Source organism: Anguilla anguilla, chromosome 1 (genome assembly GCF_013347855.1).
Source record: "Anguilla anguilla isolate fAngAng1 chromosome 1, fAngAng1.pri, whole genome shotgun sequence".
NCBI classification, from domain to species: domain Eukaryota; kingdom Metazoa; phylum Chordata; class Actinopteri; order Anguilliformes; family Anguillidae; genus Anguilla; species Anguilla anguilla.
The window spans coordinates 47,863,217-47,879,301 of NC_049201.1; the positions used below are offsets into that span (position 1 = coordinate 47,863,217).

A 16,085-nucleotide genomic window follows, 5' to 3' on the forward strand; every position below is an offset into this window, starting at 1 on the left:
GAAGCAGGAAACGTAGCTCCCGATCGCCAGAAAATAGTCAAACAACATGAAAAATACGCCGAATACCTTTGTGCTTATTCAGAAAATGTGTCATACTTGGAATGGTTTTCCTCTCACCAACAGCGAGAACAAAATAAAGCGAAACGCCAGAAGAATGTTACCGTGTTTTATAGTCTTCAAGGCAGACTTGGACATCAGCCTGCAGCACTGAAATGTTGGTGAAAAACTCAAACGATGCAGAGGGGGATATGGGCCCAAGGGTTACTCAGTGGCTTGTAAAGAGAAGCTTGCAATGGCTAGCCTTAAAAGGTTATATGCTGCGAACAAGAGAGAAACCACCACTGTTACACCTGCAATCTCCCAAGCTCTCCGATTGGCACCCATCTCAACCTTGGGAAACAACCTTGACGTCCATCACACACGATCAGGTGTACCTAGCCTTGCTCGTAGCACCGAGAGTGACATCTCCACGAGAGGCTTTTTTCGTTGGCTTAAGCTACAGCAGACACAAGCTTAAATTTCACTTGGCCAAATGTTTAAGCTTTTGTTTACCTACACCTTTACGGCAAAATTGTACTATGAATCCTTAGCATAACATATAACCATGAAAGATCGATAACATAGGTATAGATATTTTATAGGAGAAAGCACTATACAAGTTCTTTATGACTAAAACCATTAGTTTGAGACAAAAAAACACATAATTATTTCCCTTGTGGTTTAAATTAGACTGCTTGTACTTGCTTCAAACAGTGGTGATTCAGACCATAGGCGGTCAGTTCTGAAAGTTGGGTGTGGTAAATCTGTGTGGGATTTAAGCACCATGTATCCTGAGCCGGTCACTCAGTGCAACGCTCCACAGAGTGTCCAGCGCACACCGGCCTCTCCAAGCTCGAGGAAATCCGAACAATTCGGAGATAGCGATCTCGGGGAATTATACCTAGCCCCCAGACGACTCGCCTTCCTGGAACCGGGTATCGCTATTGTCCGAGGGACACGGAACTCCCGCTTCCACTTGACTGACTCCACGGCGGCCTGTCGGCATGTTTCAGAAGGGCTATGGGCGCTAATCCTCTTTTGTGCTGTAACACTATATCTGGTCTTAAGTACCGATGAGTAACCCGATAGAAGGCCACAGTTCATTGGCTGGAGACAGGCACTTCAATGTCAGCCTCGTTTTACGCCGCGCTCCTCAGGCCTCTCCTTTGTTAACAAAGTAGTTCCATAGTGATGCGTGACAACGTACGGACAGGGAACCAAAGAGGCATTGTTTTCTTTTAAGAGAGATGCGTGCTATACAGCCATGAGATACAAGGGGTTGGGAGAGAGTCGTGTAGCGACATTATCACCGAAACAAAGGAGTGTAGCAATCTCCCAGGATGTCCGACAGCTGTGCCACCCCTCCGCCATGAACAGCCCGTCAGGCATCATGGCAAAGGCCCTCTCCAAAAGAAGGCTCCAAGCCGAACCGTCTCAAACCAGCTCACAGCACCGGGCTTCTTCAAACCACTTTTTCACAACGGAACAAATTTAAGAAATCAAGGTCTGCCCCGCAGAAACGTCGGACCATCTGGGGAGAGCCAAATTGACACCATCCTCTCCTCCTTCGCTGTGCCTTTAAAAAAAATCGCAAAGGTCAAGTCTGACAATAAGAAAAAAAAAAGACCTATTAATGGATATTACTTTACACTCCGGTTCCAGCCCAGTGCAGCCCATTTGCCAGTTTATCTGCACTTCGACTGACATCAGTGTTTTCTATAGAGCTTTCCCCACTGCTTTGTGCCCGTTTCCCCCATTCTTCTATGCACCCTGACATTCAAACCCCAGCATAGATTAAATCTATCCATCTATTATATCAATTCCCAATTTTGGACACATTATAGTATCAGTAAGAGGGAGGCAGTTCAAACCGCTCCCAATGTCGCAGACAGAAGAGCATGAGCGAGCCACAGGGCCACAGAGAGAAGCCAGACCTCCGCCGGTAGCTTCAGAGACATAGGAAGCTCGGGGTCCCAGCTCCCCTCCAAGCAAATTACCGGACCGTGAACGCCGCCGCGAACATGAAAGGTCCCCGAGAGCGACAGACGTTTTCCCCATCAGCGACTACGCCTCCCAAGCTCTCCCCGACCCCTCCTCCTTCACCTCCACCTCCTCCTCCTCCGACGTTCCAGCCTGAAAAAGAAGCTCGCCCATCCTTAGAGGGGCGAGGGTCCCCGGTGAGACCATGTTAAAAAAGAGATAAAATCCCCACCGCTCTGAGTGGCGGAGGGGCAGGGATGTGAAGCTCATCATGTCCGGCACTTCAAACGCGCCGCCCTGCACGAGGGGACTGCGCTCGGAGCAGCGCCGGGCCCGCGCCGGCCAGCCGGGCCGGGAGGAAACCCGACTCACAGCCCGGGGTCTCGGCCTCCCCGGCGCGTCCGTCTCCTTCCCCTCTGTCCCACAGCTGTCACGCCGCCTCTTAAGTTTTTGTGCAAACAACGGGCCGCCGGCCGCCCCAACATGACACCCGATCGCCGCCCATTGTCCGGGTCTACGGTTTCCGTTTTGTTAAGGGGATGTAAAGTGACTATCCATTACCTCCCCCCCCCCCCCACCCACCCCCCCACCCCCCTCCAGGGGTGTCTACCTATGGCGGTATCAATGCACTTCTGAGAGGACGCGTTCTCGCTGGGCTTTGTGAAATCAAATCGGATACACTGGAGGGCAAATCCTATCTGCGAAAGCAGAGGAACATAACGCTAACCACGCACAGCAGGAGCACGTACGCAGAGGTTCTCTTCGCCCCTTTCACGGCGAGCAAACGCACAATTTGTTCAGGAACCGCGCAGACTGAACGGAGGGCTTGCCACTCTTTTGTCGGGTTGGTTTACAATTATGAGGAACAAATCAGTACCGGCGAGAACAAGGCTGGGGTTACAGCTCAAATCAAGTCAATGCGCTGAACTGAAAATGTATCCATTTATTTTTAGACAAAAGGCCCAACGGACTTAAGTTTACAGAGCAGCAAGATCCTGGCCAAAACTCTAACTATTCTCAACGCATTGACTTTCACATCTCATACAAGGAGCTAACAAATCAGGTAGAGAGCCTTGCACATTTAAACTAAATATGGCTTGCCTGACACAAGCAAATATATCCAGCTGTTCTACTAATGTACAACCATGCCGCCTGTGCTCCTGTTTCAGCTTAGTGAGCAACAAGCCACTCTTTAATTAGATGTTAGGAGGCTAGGCTAGCTCGCATGCTGTGTGCCTTGCATCATAAACAAAGAGTTAAAACATAGTTTGTCACTAAATAAAATGCAAACAGAAGACTGTGTGTTTGGTCTCCCTTAAACATCATAAATGAAAACAATGATTTAAACTACACATGGTTTGCATGAAAACCACCAGCAGCCTAAAATCAGGCCGAGTCTTGTTTTTGTTTGTTCATTTAATTAATTTACCGAAAGACTCAACTGGTAATGCAACACAAAAGGAATGGCTCGTGTGCAATGTACTGGATGAGTCAAGGTATGAGAGTTGGACATGTACTGCAAGACTCAACTGGTATTGATTTTCATGATTTGGCTCCGTACTTCAATTTTAAATTCAAACAACACGTGTCAATAAAGTACACACTCACAGAAGTTATTTAAGTGTATTTCTATACACTCTGGTTTACAGAACTTTTTCTACATAGCCACACCCCCCCCCCCCCCCCATTACAGGGCATGTTTGGGATAAATGGTTTGCCAAGAAGTACTGAAAAGAGCCAGATGAGTTCTGGAAAAAGGTCTTGTGGATAAATGAGACCAAAATTCACTTTTATCAGAGTGATGGCAAGAGCAAAGTGCAGAGGCCAAAAGGAACTGCCTGAGACCCAAAGGATACCACCTCATCTGTGAAACATGATAGAGGGGCTGTTATAGTTTGGGCATTTAAGGCTGCCACAGATACTCACTTGTCTTGTGATACTCACAGGTCTTACTTGTCTTCATTGATGATGTAACTGCTGATGGCAGCAGCAGAATGAATACTGAAGTGTACAGAAGCATCCAATCTGCTCAAGTTCAACCAAATGCCGCAAAATGCATTGGATGACACTTCATCCTACAGCAAAACAATGATCCCGAACATACTGCCAAAGCAGTGAGAGTTTTTCAAAGCCAAAAACTGGAAAATTCTTGATAGGCCAAGTCATTCAAATGATCTGAATCCAACTGAACATGTGTTTCACATGCTGAAGAGAAAACTGAAGCCAACTATTCCCTGAAACAAGCAGGAGCTGAACATGGCTGCAGTACAGGCCTAGCTGAGCATCACCACAGAAGATACAGAGCAGCTGGTGATGTCTATGGGTCACAGACTGGAAGCAGTCATTGCATGAAAAGGATATGTGACAAAGTACTAAACAGGATTACTTTTGACAAAACCATTAATATGTCCCAAACATTATAGTGCCCTGAAATGGGGGGCCATGTATAAAAAGTACTGTAATTTCTACAAAAGTGAAACCATCCACCAATCCATGCATCCATTTTCTATACCCGCTTATTCCCGCAAAGGGTTACGGGAGGTGCTGGAGCTTATCCCAGCATGCATTAGGCCAGACGCAGGAATACATCCTGGACAGTTCGCCAGTCCATTGCAGGGAATGGTGAAACTAAAGCATATAAAAATACCTTTAAATAAAAGCTGAGCATTTGCACTTTAACCACATGTGAAATGTTTGGTTACTAATTTAAAATTTTGTAGTACAGAGCCAAATCAAGGACAAAAAAACGCAAAATGAAAAAGGCTTGCGTCGGGCACCAACATTCTGCTATCATCTGCCAGGTTTCCTTATTCTGGTATTTCACACGTGAATGCTCATGACATTTATAGCAAAGGCAGAAGTAAAGATTCACACCTGAATGGTGACGCTCTGTCAGACAGGCAAGGGAGCACTGTGACATGAGTGCGGCTCTTGGTTGCGGTTTCTCACTACACAATCTTTGCTCAGTTTGCTCGTGTCATGTCATACCCCAGGGTCTACATTCAACACACAGCCAATTATGTTCTGTTTTTGCACTGAAACCCTGGCCATCCGAAGCGTTTTACAAAAATTGTTACACTCAAGGGAAAATACACAATTAGCGACTTCAGCTCCTAGGCTGACACAAGCTTGTCCTGGATTTCACCAATCACGCAGTATTTACATGGCCCGGGGGCACGATATCTGACACCACAGACGGGAAAATGGCGATTATAGAGGACTGAGAAATGTTACATAAGCACATTATGTCCCTATAGTTCTAAAAGACACAAAAATAATATTTCAATCAGATCTGATTCCATTTTCAGTAAACAAGATTTTTAAAAAAGCCATTATGTCGCACAAAACAGACACAACTTCTTTCCCTCCCAATGAAGAATGGCCGCTGGTTGTAGCTTTGGAATGTGGTGTCCTAAAGTGGGTAGAGATCGAGACAGAACCAGCTTTACTTTGCCGGGGCTGGTTTAACAGCTAAAGCAATCTCCAGCAGGGAAAGCTGAACCAGATGGGAGGCCGGGGGGATCAGTTTTCCAAAAGGAAATAATTTTGTTGTTCACCTGAGGGCATGCACAATGAAATTTTCAGGGCTTGCATCAAAAAACCACAGATATTAACCTTAATCAGTCTCATATTTTAAAGCTATGAAGAATGTGTTGGGGTTATTAGGTAGAGGGGTCTGTGTTATTGAAGACAGCATCCCCGATACGTCTGGAATTGGGGGTCGCCATTAAGACCCCTGCGATTTCTCATTGCTTTGAGAAGCGGCCCGTCTGATGACACACGCGGTGCTTTACAAAGGACAGAGGGGATATGAATAACCGGGCAACACTGCCGTCTGGATGAAGAGGCCGAGTCGAAAGAGGCAAAAAGGCCTTTTGAAGGATTCGTATTCAGATACATGAAAACGGACATAGGTATTTAAAAAGAAGTGAACAGAAATAGGTGAGGTATCGCACCTTGAATGTCACATTTACTAATCGCAGCTTACGCGTAAATAAAATGATTATTTCCACGAGGTAACCAAGTTCTGACAAACAAACAAGGCAGTTTTACGTGTTTCTTCATGTGACTTCAGTCACACATTCTTTGATAAAAAGTGTGATCTCACTTTGGTCAAACTCAGTTCTTAGAAAAATTCAACTGGAATATCCATCCTCCTGTGATGTAGTTAGGAGTGAATTCAAGAAGACAAGGAGTCGCTTTTCCCATTAATCTCATTAGTTCTCGTTAACTTCAGCCTCATAAAAGGAGAATCACACACCAAGTAACACCATGATGTACACTAACTTGTACATGAAGCAAAGTGGGGAAGGTTAGATTTTCTTCACAGAAAATATGGCATCATTTAGGGGTCAAAGACTGGCGCTTTAATGGCAATGACCGCATAACATTCCCCCCCCCCCTTTTTTTGGGTAGAGTATGAAACTCTACACTGGGGTCTGTACAGCGAAGACCTCACTAAACCTCACACAGAGAAGCCTGACCTTTTACATTCGTTTCGGTGAGAAAAGGTAGTTCATGGCCAGGACTCTTTGAGGTGTGCTGGTCTGTTTCCAGAGAGAGGGATGGTATGCGCAGTTATCAGAACATATAAGGCAAGGAAGGCGCAACATAAGCATAAATTTGCGACAGGCCCTCATGATTCATTCAGCAGTTTTGGCTGCGCACATCCAAAAGTTTGCACCTGTAAAATGTTCTCCCCCATTCGAAATGCATCTGACGCACAGACGGTAATCCAAGCGTCTTAATGCTCTTTCGAACCGCAAAACCCCACTCCTTCAGTGGCAGTCAAAGTTGCTTTCTACAGTGATTGAAGCACTATCTAGCCCAGAGCTGAAATGAGGAGACACTGAGTCTGAGAGATGAATCGTCTATTGTTCCATTCCAGTTTCAACCATGCTAGCTTTCCTGCTGTATCTGCTAAACAGAGGAGCCATTTTCTAAATCAGAAAATGTGTAGGAAACTAATCCGCGTTAATGTTCTGCAGATGATTAATGTGAGCCGTCAATATCGCTTTCCTCCAGGTGCTCATTTTTTTTTTAGAAAATCAACCATTTCTCATTCCCTGGGGAAAGCAAAAATCATTTACATTAAAAAAAAAAAAGAAGAAAAAAAAACAGCACTGGAGAAATGACAATAAAACATACGGTACACTTGCTACAGTATCTACTTGTTGAGTGATGCGGCGGAAGGGCGCAACCGATATTTTCGTTTTCACAGGTCTTTCAACGGTGGGGCCAATAATGGAACCCTCTCAGCAATGCTGCATTACATAACGTGTCCATTTTTACACGAGAAACGCAAAACAGGGGCTACGCGTCCTGCAGTGCCAAAACGTACCGCTCCCCGCTGCGGACGGGGCGCTCCAGGATGCCTTATAAGTCCACGGCGCCTGTTCTCGCAAGTCCGCGTGCTGTTTTTTTTTGCTTTAAAATAAAGTCGGGAGTGCTCGATCCGTTTTTAAAAAAACACATTCTTGTTGCAAAAAAAGAGAAAGTGACCCAGAGAACAGCGGACTGGTTTACATTACAAAGACGGAGCGTTTCAGAAGGCAAACTCACCTTGGCAAAAAACACGGATAGATGCGTCTCGCTGCCAAGTATCCAAATAGGGAACTTTGGAGATTTTAGAAACGCTCCGACCTGGAAAACAGAACACAGGGAATGTAGCTGGTTTCATACCGGTGGACCACAAATGAAATATGGCGTCAAATGAGAAAGTCAAGGAAAATAACAACAACAAAAAAAGAAATAAGTTGCTAATTAAACTCTGGCGACCCTTCAAAAACTAATTTGGAACAGTCAGTTAAAAACACAAATGATTCATGAGAAAGAAATTGTGTTTCTTATTTTGAGTTTCAGTATGTGTTGGCTTCTATTTACTTAAGTGAGGGCAAAGAAACTTTGCTTTTCATCTTTGAAGAAAATCATTCTTTAGGTCATTGGTCGTTGGATAACAGATTTTTCAGATAACAGTGTTCCTCATGATATTCACAGTTTTATGGGGAACAAGCAGATAAGACCAAAATATTAAGCTTAAGACCTTAGTTCATTATTCCACAGACAACAAAATCAGCCAACATGTTATGTCATCACTTAGCTAATGTCCAAAGAATGATTTAAAAAATAACATAAATGAATACAACTTTTTTTTATGCATCGTGTCCTTATTGAAAAATTCTTATTTATATTTGCAAAATAAATAGAATCTATATAAAATCTATATAAATACGCAATCTGCTGGAGCAATCACAACTCATTTTCTGACTTTTCAGTGTTTAGGAACACAAGTCACAATTTGTTGGCTTGATGTGGTTGCTTGATATTCATTTGTGTTGCTTGTCTCCAGTGTACTCAAAAAACACAAGCACCTAAGCACTAGGGCTTTAATCAAATCAAAGTGAGACGTGCTTTCAAAATGAGGACCCTCCATTCCAAAACTAGGCTAAACACTAAAATCTCCCGAAACAAAAATAAACACGTCAAAGTGATTTGGGGGCAAAGAAATATTAGATTCTATGACGTACATTGTACAACTGGAGCATTTTATTTGCTAAAATTAAAGCAACGTTCTATAAGCAGTAGTTTAAGAACACTAATGTGTCATTTTGGTCTCGTTCCTTCCAGGCTTGTCGTTCCGGAAGGCAGCAAAAACAACATGCCGTAAGGGGTCGTCCAAGAAATTTGGAGGATGCAGGCCATTAAACTTCAGACGGCTCCTCCTCAGGCTGGAAGCGGTCTCCGCTGGCCAGGCCTTCATCTCTCCTCCTCTTCAAACATTGAGAGAACCTCTCGCAGGGTCGCCACGGCTCGCTTGGCGGCTAGCGCACCGCTCCGCGTTCCGCCAACTAATTTCCACATGTCGCTGTTCGCGGCGCCCGTCACGTGTGGCTGCGATTCTACGGATCTTAAAAATAACTTTTTTTTAAAAAATACTATTTTTTGTAAGGGTGTCTGAGCTGTTGACGTTCCACTTCAAATGGTTTAATGGTGTGAAGCCACCATGATGTCCATATGACGGCCATTCGTTGCTTTTCACAATTAATATGTTTGAGGGCCTTTACACTTCCCTCAGTTGTGTTTTAACATTCGCAAGCCGTTACGGACACCGAATTGTTTTTTTGGGTTTGAGTCAAACTCAATGTTGATACACAGAGAGAAACATTAATACAGTGAATATTAAACAATAACTGTTTTGGCCTGCTGTTGAACTATCTTTCACACAGTGAGGGAACGTGGGGAAATGGTATTATTCCCTCGGTATAGCAAAAAAAAAAGCCTCCGATTGGTGTAAATGCAATGATCTGCAACCGCCGTTTTAAACGTTTAAAGCACAGGTTGTGTTTTCTTATAGTTTCATAACATCCCTAAAAATGGTTTCACTGTGCCTGTCCTTTACTCTTCATGGCTGTGATGGTATCACTTTCATAACCCCTTTAATTACAGCATGACGCTTCATTTTAATAACTCCTTAATTGGACAGTTTATTTCAGAGTGGCTTAAAAGACCATCATGGCCAGACACGTGAAATGCATGTAACAGTTCAACAAGAGCAAAAGCACACAGCACCTCCAACATAGGGCTGAACATCAGGCCTAAATATCAGCCTGAAATCCAGTGGTAATGGCGAGTCTACAACTGTAATCATTGAAACATTAAAATAAATTACACACAATAAAACCACGAGACCAATAAAAACGAGCGGAATAAAACCCAGAGAGCCCAACAGGCAGTATGAGACTGTGCTGGGCAGGCCCAGGCTGCCATAGGAGAGCTACTTGCCTTGCAGTAGCGTAGAGACTCCATCAACGTGAGGAAGCCCACGGACGCCTGGTCATGGATACCGTGCAGCTCTGAAACACAAGGTTTTGCTTCTCATTACCGCAACTTACAAATATTACAATTACTAATCAGTACCCCGTTATTCACTTAATTATAATCTCATTCTGCAGCTAGCTAACCTAAGTTTAAGTCAGAAATCAAACCAGCAGTAGCCTAGACAGGAAGCTCACAAGAACATCAATGATTTTTTCTGCATCAGATTTCCAAACAATGTGTCTGGAATATTTCATTATATATTCCTTTTCTTTTTATTTCTTTTACTTTTTTGTTCCCCCATTTCTTTATATCAAACTCTCTTCAATTCAGCACATTGTATTCTTGGTCATGTTCCAATGTCAAATTTGTACAGTGCTGTATTTTGAGATTGTTTTAAATAGGAAGGCATGAAATGTATTTGTTAAATGCATCTTTGCATCAGTAAGAAGGAGCTTGATTAGGTGCAAATGTTGACCGGCCAGCAACTCTGAGGAACTGGAGTCGCATATTATTCAGTGTACTGCAAGATATGTGGTTTCTCATAGCCGTCTTCAAATTCATCTACATACAACTATCCAGTAGCAGCCAGATGATTTACAAGTGATGATAGGCTGAGCCTAGCTTGCTAAATGAGAGCGCTTAACATTATCTTAGACAAACACACAGTTCCAAACACGTGTGGCTGTTCCATGCCAGCACAAGGACGGTATTGGAAGACCGAGCCTTATTACACCCCTTCATTCTGAGATCAAGTCAACTGTTCCAGCAGACACAGGGCGGTAAGAAGACCGCAGGCAATAGTCATGTGTACTGACAAGAAACATCTTAAAAGCAGCCAAACCCTATCAGTAGGTCTGTAAAGAAAGGCAACAATGGAGTTTATGCTACTTGAGATACCGGCAATCAAAGGACTGAGTCAAAACTACACAACACAATTCATCAGTCGGTCTCTGGCAGGCTTGACAAAGCAACATGGTGCCGTGGGTTTCTGGCAAGCTTGTCGACCAACCGTATAATTTCAAACAGCTTGTAAAACTTTACTCATTATAGCTGTCTTTAAATCTCTGAGAACGTCAGTACATTTGGACAGGGGTGACAGAAGTATAGGCTTGTGTGACTAACTTTGTTAAGGCGGGACATCAATGGCACTAACTGGCAATTAGATTTTGGTTTCCAGCGTATTTTTAAACTTCTGCCCTTAGTATCACGTGGTCATTGTGCCGTCACACACAAAAATCGTTCATTCAGGGACCAACATGACTGGCAGGGCGACCAAAAGGTGAGTGCACGCCAACATAGTATTTTCAAAGTAGTTCAGTTTGACAGTTTTTGTTTTATGTTATCCTGTCCATGAAAAAAAAAAGCTAACTAAGTTGGATGAATAACGCTGTGCGGTTGCCAGTCCTGGTTTCCTGTCACAATCAAGTGCTAATTTCTAGACATACACATCTTAACACTGCCACCAAGTGGCAAAATACAGAACAAACAATTCACCGTGAGTCTCAACATCACTCCAACCCCCCCACCCATATTATTTGGTGAAAACACATCTGCCCAATTTCTAAAAACCTTTGAAAAGAACATGCATTTTAAACTAGCAAAATAAAAAGGGTAAAGGCAGAAAAATTTCTCCACCTAAATCATACTGGCAGAAAGCTCAAGGACTTACTCATTCCAGAACATTCCCTGTCACCGTCCCACACATTGGACACTGCATGACCAGTTATCAGCAGGTTGATCAGACTCTGACTGTAAACATAAAATAATATAGTAAACAGCCATAATACATAGAAAACACATCACAGCATACATGCCAGTGTGCCTTGGGTGTATGGGAGTAAAATCACACCTTCAATTGGCAGGACAGATTACCTCTTAGGCCCTAAAAAAAATAGGTGATGTAAATCTACATGAAAAGAAACATCTAAACTATTAAGCAATACTGGCATCCATCACTTTTTGATTTGATTGAACATTTGTCTCTGTCTCACAAGCAAGTGCACACGTACACAGGCACAAAAAGACCTACCTCCCGTGACCGTAGACTGGGTCAATCAGGGGTTCAGCAGTGTCTTCAATTTCATTCTTTATATTTTCTATACCCTGTAGTAAAAATAATAAAGAGAACGTGTATCATTGTACCTGGAAGCTATGGGGAGCGTCAATACTGGACAAGCCTAGGATGGTATTGTGTTAAAGATGATTCACAGCTGGGTGAATGTTATCTTTTCTCCTTTACACTTTTTACAGCAAAAAAAAAAGACGCTGATCACATATGGGTATTATACACTTACAACAGCACAAAAGCATGAAAACACTTAATCATGTGCATACACACATACATACACTATATGACCGGAAGTATCTGGATACCCATTGGTCCGGGGCTGTTTTTCATGGTTTGGGCTAGGCCCCTTAGTCCCAGTGAAGGTAAATCATAATGCTACAGCATACAATCACATTCTAGACGATTCAATGCTTCCCCAACAGATTGGGGAAGGCCCTTTCCTGTTTCCGCATGACAAAACCCCCGGGCACACAGCAAGGTCCATATAGAAATGGCTTTGTTGAGAACAGCACAGTCTGGAAGAACTTGACTGGCCTGCACAGAGACCTGGCCTCAACCTCATCCAACACCTTTGGTATCAGTTGGAAAGCCAACTGTGAGCCAGACCTAAGTGCCCAATCAGTGCCCGTCCTCACTAATGCTCTTCTGGCTGAATGGAAGCAAATCTCTGTAGCAACGCTACAGTACTAGTACTAAGCCTTCCCAGAACAGTGGATGTTGTTATAGCACCAAAGGCTGGATGAACTCCATAGGAATTCTCATAATTTTGGTTGAGATACTGGATATTAGGTGTCTATATACTTTTGGCCATGTAATGTACGTGTGCATGCGTCTGCGTAAAAACGCGCATATTTTAAAACAGGACTGGTGCGGCTCCTTTTGAAGGGTCCTAACACAGAAACTGGACAGACGCTGCCCTCTACCAACCTTTGTCAATATGACAGAGTAAAGGAAAAGTAGGACTCCAAACTGGTTTCTCCATGTGTCATACAAGGCAAGCACTGCCTCCTTCAGCTCCTCAGAGGTCTTCAGTGTCCTTTTGCTGTAGAATCAAAAGCACGTGTCTTAATTCCCCAAGGCACATCCACTTGCGGGGTAGACAGCACAGCCAGGGTTCAACAATAATGATTGCCCATATACAAGTAAAACAAGTAAAACTGCACGGCCACTTTGTGACAATTCAGAAACGTGCTAACTCAGAGAAACCTCGACGGAATGTCCATTGTTTACACAGAAATTCCCTGGAGGAATTATCTTTGTTGTTCGTTTCACCGTTACATACAAGCCGAAAATATTGTGAACAAAAGAATGTTGTTATTTCTGTTCTGTATAGATTCTCTGGAACAAAACAAGCCCATCTATAAGCTTCTCTGTCCAGTACTGGGCAAGCCGTCCCTCAGTATAGCCAATGGGACCCGCAACGACTCAACGTAGACAGTATAACTAGCCAATAAACTGCCAGCCAGTGGCAAGCAATTATAGTGACGACTGAGCAGCATTTTAGAAGAAGAAATTATGTTTCTAACGGTGTATCTGTTGTTAGGGCTTGAATAAAAGGATACTCATTGTTTCTCCAGAGTAAACAAACCACATATTTTTCAGTGCAAATGCTGAAAACATTAGGTCTCAACATTCTTGAGACTTTATGCCTACAAAGGCTGTTTTAAAATAAAAATGTAGTTTGCATGACCACATGTATTTATTTTGAACAATCTTCTTGCTGCCAGAGGTTGCAAGGTGAGAGAAAAGAAAGAAAGATGGAGGGGGTAGGGACAGAGAGAGAAGGAGAGGTCGGGGGAAATAACGCCACTACTTTTTCCATGACCATATAGTACAATATAAATTGTTGCTAAGTGTCCTTTTGGAGTCTCCAAATGGATTTTTTCAAAACCCACCTAGACATAGCTCAGAAAAAACAATGCAGAATGCTCATTTTTGGTGGTATTGTCATCAAATTTGAACCAGGATTTGTCCAGCATTGTGGCTGTCTACACTGTTTCTACCAGGCATAGTCTCAAACATCTGTATCCACTCAAAAATAAATAAATAAATAAATAAATAAATCTTTTATTTGAAAAAAACAAACTTCTATTTCCTCTGTGTTTGAGCTTTTGTTATTCTGTTTCAGCAATATTTAAGAGTGATTCTGACATAATCTTGGGAAAAAAAAACTCCCAAGGGGTACCTTTCAGAAGAGACCAGGATTATGCCTGTAGTGAAAAGGGTTCAAGAATGGTAACCATATTATTTGGGTCTGTCATTGGGGCGATACATAGGGGGTGAATCTAGTCATTTCCAACACTTTAATTTTCTGATGATACCAAGTTTTTTATGCACTTCACATCATGGGCAAACTTTGGACTTGTGTTTACATTGAGATTTACTCTGGATAAAAGCACCTGCTGAATGGCAATAAATGTTTCCATTTATAGGCTAGTGTGAATTTAATTTGGGCAAGTATTTTTTACCAACTTCCCTGACCAGGTAAGTGTGGCAAAAAAACATTAACACTGAACAACATAAATGTAATCTTCAGATTTACTGTAATGAAATGCATCATATTCTGAAATCCACCTGCCTTTTATTTCCCATTGTATTTACTTAGCTTCTAGGGTGTGCAACAGTTAATGCATGCTGGACTAACAAACATGGAAGCCAAGTTTGTAATTAAAGACTATAAAATTTGAAATTTGCACCAGAAATGAAGGTGAACTCCAGACATTTCACCAAAGCTATGTGAATCCACTCACGCCAGAATAATTTTGAAAATGTTATACCCCATTGAATAGGGTTATTGAATTGTTCATTAGCAGTTAAAATGTTAGTACGTCACATTAGATTAGCCAGTCGCTTGTATCAAAAGCAATGTACAATAAGTGCATACCAAAGGTCATTAAAATAACTACAAAACACAGGTCAGATAAAGTACAAATAGTACCTGCACAATGTAATACACTGTAATAAAAAGGTAAAGTACACCGTACTTATTCACTTTTAATAATTATAAGTATAGAACCAAGCACATAAATTAAGCAGTTGCTATTCTGTTGACATGGTCAATCAGTTTTCTATTATCCTGAAAACAAAGGAATCCTTATACTGCCCACTACTGGAGGATCTGTCCATAAGGAAATAAACACATGGCATATTTGTTCAAACAGGTCTTTCAAGACTCGCTTTTTAACATCATTAACAATGTAATTAACATAAACTATTTGTTCCATCAATCAGCTGTTATAAAAAACCAGCTCATTATACAAGTTATGTGCTTGCTTGTCACTTTATCAGTACTGTACAAATGTCATGGCTCATTGTATAAGCAGCTACAATATGTAGGCATGTCAAACTTTATGAGTCATAGAAAGGATTAATAAAGAGGTGCAGGGAGGAACACATCATTCCTCAGATGGAATAACTACTATGGCCAAGTTTGGTTCCTAACGCTATGCTTGCATCAACGCAGGGTAAGCAGTAAAATAACAATGGAAAGGCTAAAAAAGATGTTATAACAGGACTGTTATAAAATTTTTAAAAAATTACCTAGCTACCAATTTTTATAACTTGGTTTATGACACTGGAAATTCAGTAGATGGCTTGATAAACCAAGCTGAAGTTTCTAGATATCAATAGCTTGCTACCAGTCAGAAAATACTCCAGAGGTGGAAGAGTTGATGTCCCTATCACTGGAATTGACTCGTATTGCCTCGAACATGTACAGCAGAAGCACTCCAATCTTTCTGATGTTAAGGTTTGTTTTAGATGTCACCGGTGTCAAAGTCGGCATCGTTTTTCACGTAGGTCATAATGCAAGGCTAGCTAGCTAACTAAATGCTAGTCTGAATCCATTTAGTGGGCAGTCTATCAAAAGTGAGCTTGTGAATATTAATTACAGAAGAAACAGTCCCTCTCCAGCTATCCTGTTCAGTAATAATTTACATCAAAAGTACATTTTATTACTTTCCTGTTAAAAGGTAGGCAGGCATCTTTATCTTGAGTATAATGACTATTAAAAGTGCACAGTCGTTAACTACTTGCCCCACGGCAGGTAAAAGTCATTGCTGGCCATAAGACAATTTACTGTGCAGAACAAGAACGTATAATTTTGTGCTTACAACACACTATCATCATTTAAGAGGGCTTATCTTTACTCAGGATAAAAACTGTAACATTACATTTGTAT

At 42.2% G+C, this 16,085-nt stretch overlaps 1 protein-coding gene across 4 annotated transcripts in view; it reads right to left on the reverse strand.

Moving 5' to 3' along the window:
• mindy3 (MINDY lysine 48 deubiquitinase 3) overlaps window positions 1–16,085 on the reverse strand; it is a 38,924-nt gene that overhangs the window by 18,539 nt on the left and 4,300 nt on the right. For all 4 annotated transcript variants that reach the window (XM_035404779.1, XM_035404789.1, XM_035404759.1 and 1 more), the window contains 5 exons: window positions 12,833–12,947; window positions 11,867–11,940; window positions 11,507–11,586; window positions 9,802–9,872; window positions 7,582–7,662 (listed from right to left, as the gene is read on the reverse strand). In XM_035404779.1, coding sequence (XP_035260670.1) covers window positions 7,582–7,662; window positions 9,802–9,872; window positions 11,507–11,586; window positions 11,867–11,940; window positions 12,833–12,947 — 421 coding nt within the window. The remainder of the gene's footprint in view (window positions 1–7,581; window positions 7,663–9,801; window positions 9,873–11,506; window positions 11,587–11,866; window positions 11,941–12,832; window positions 12,948–16,085) is intronic.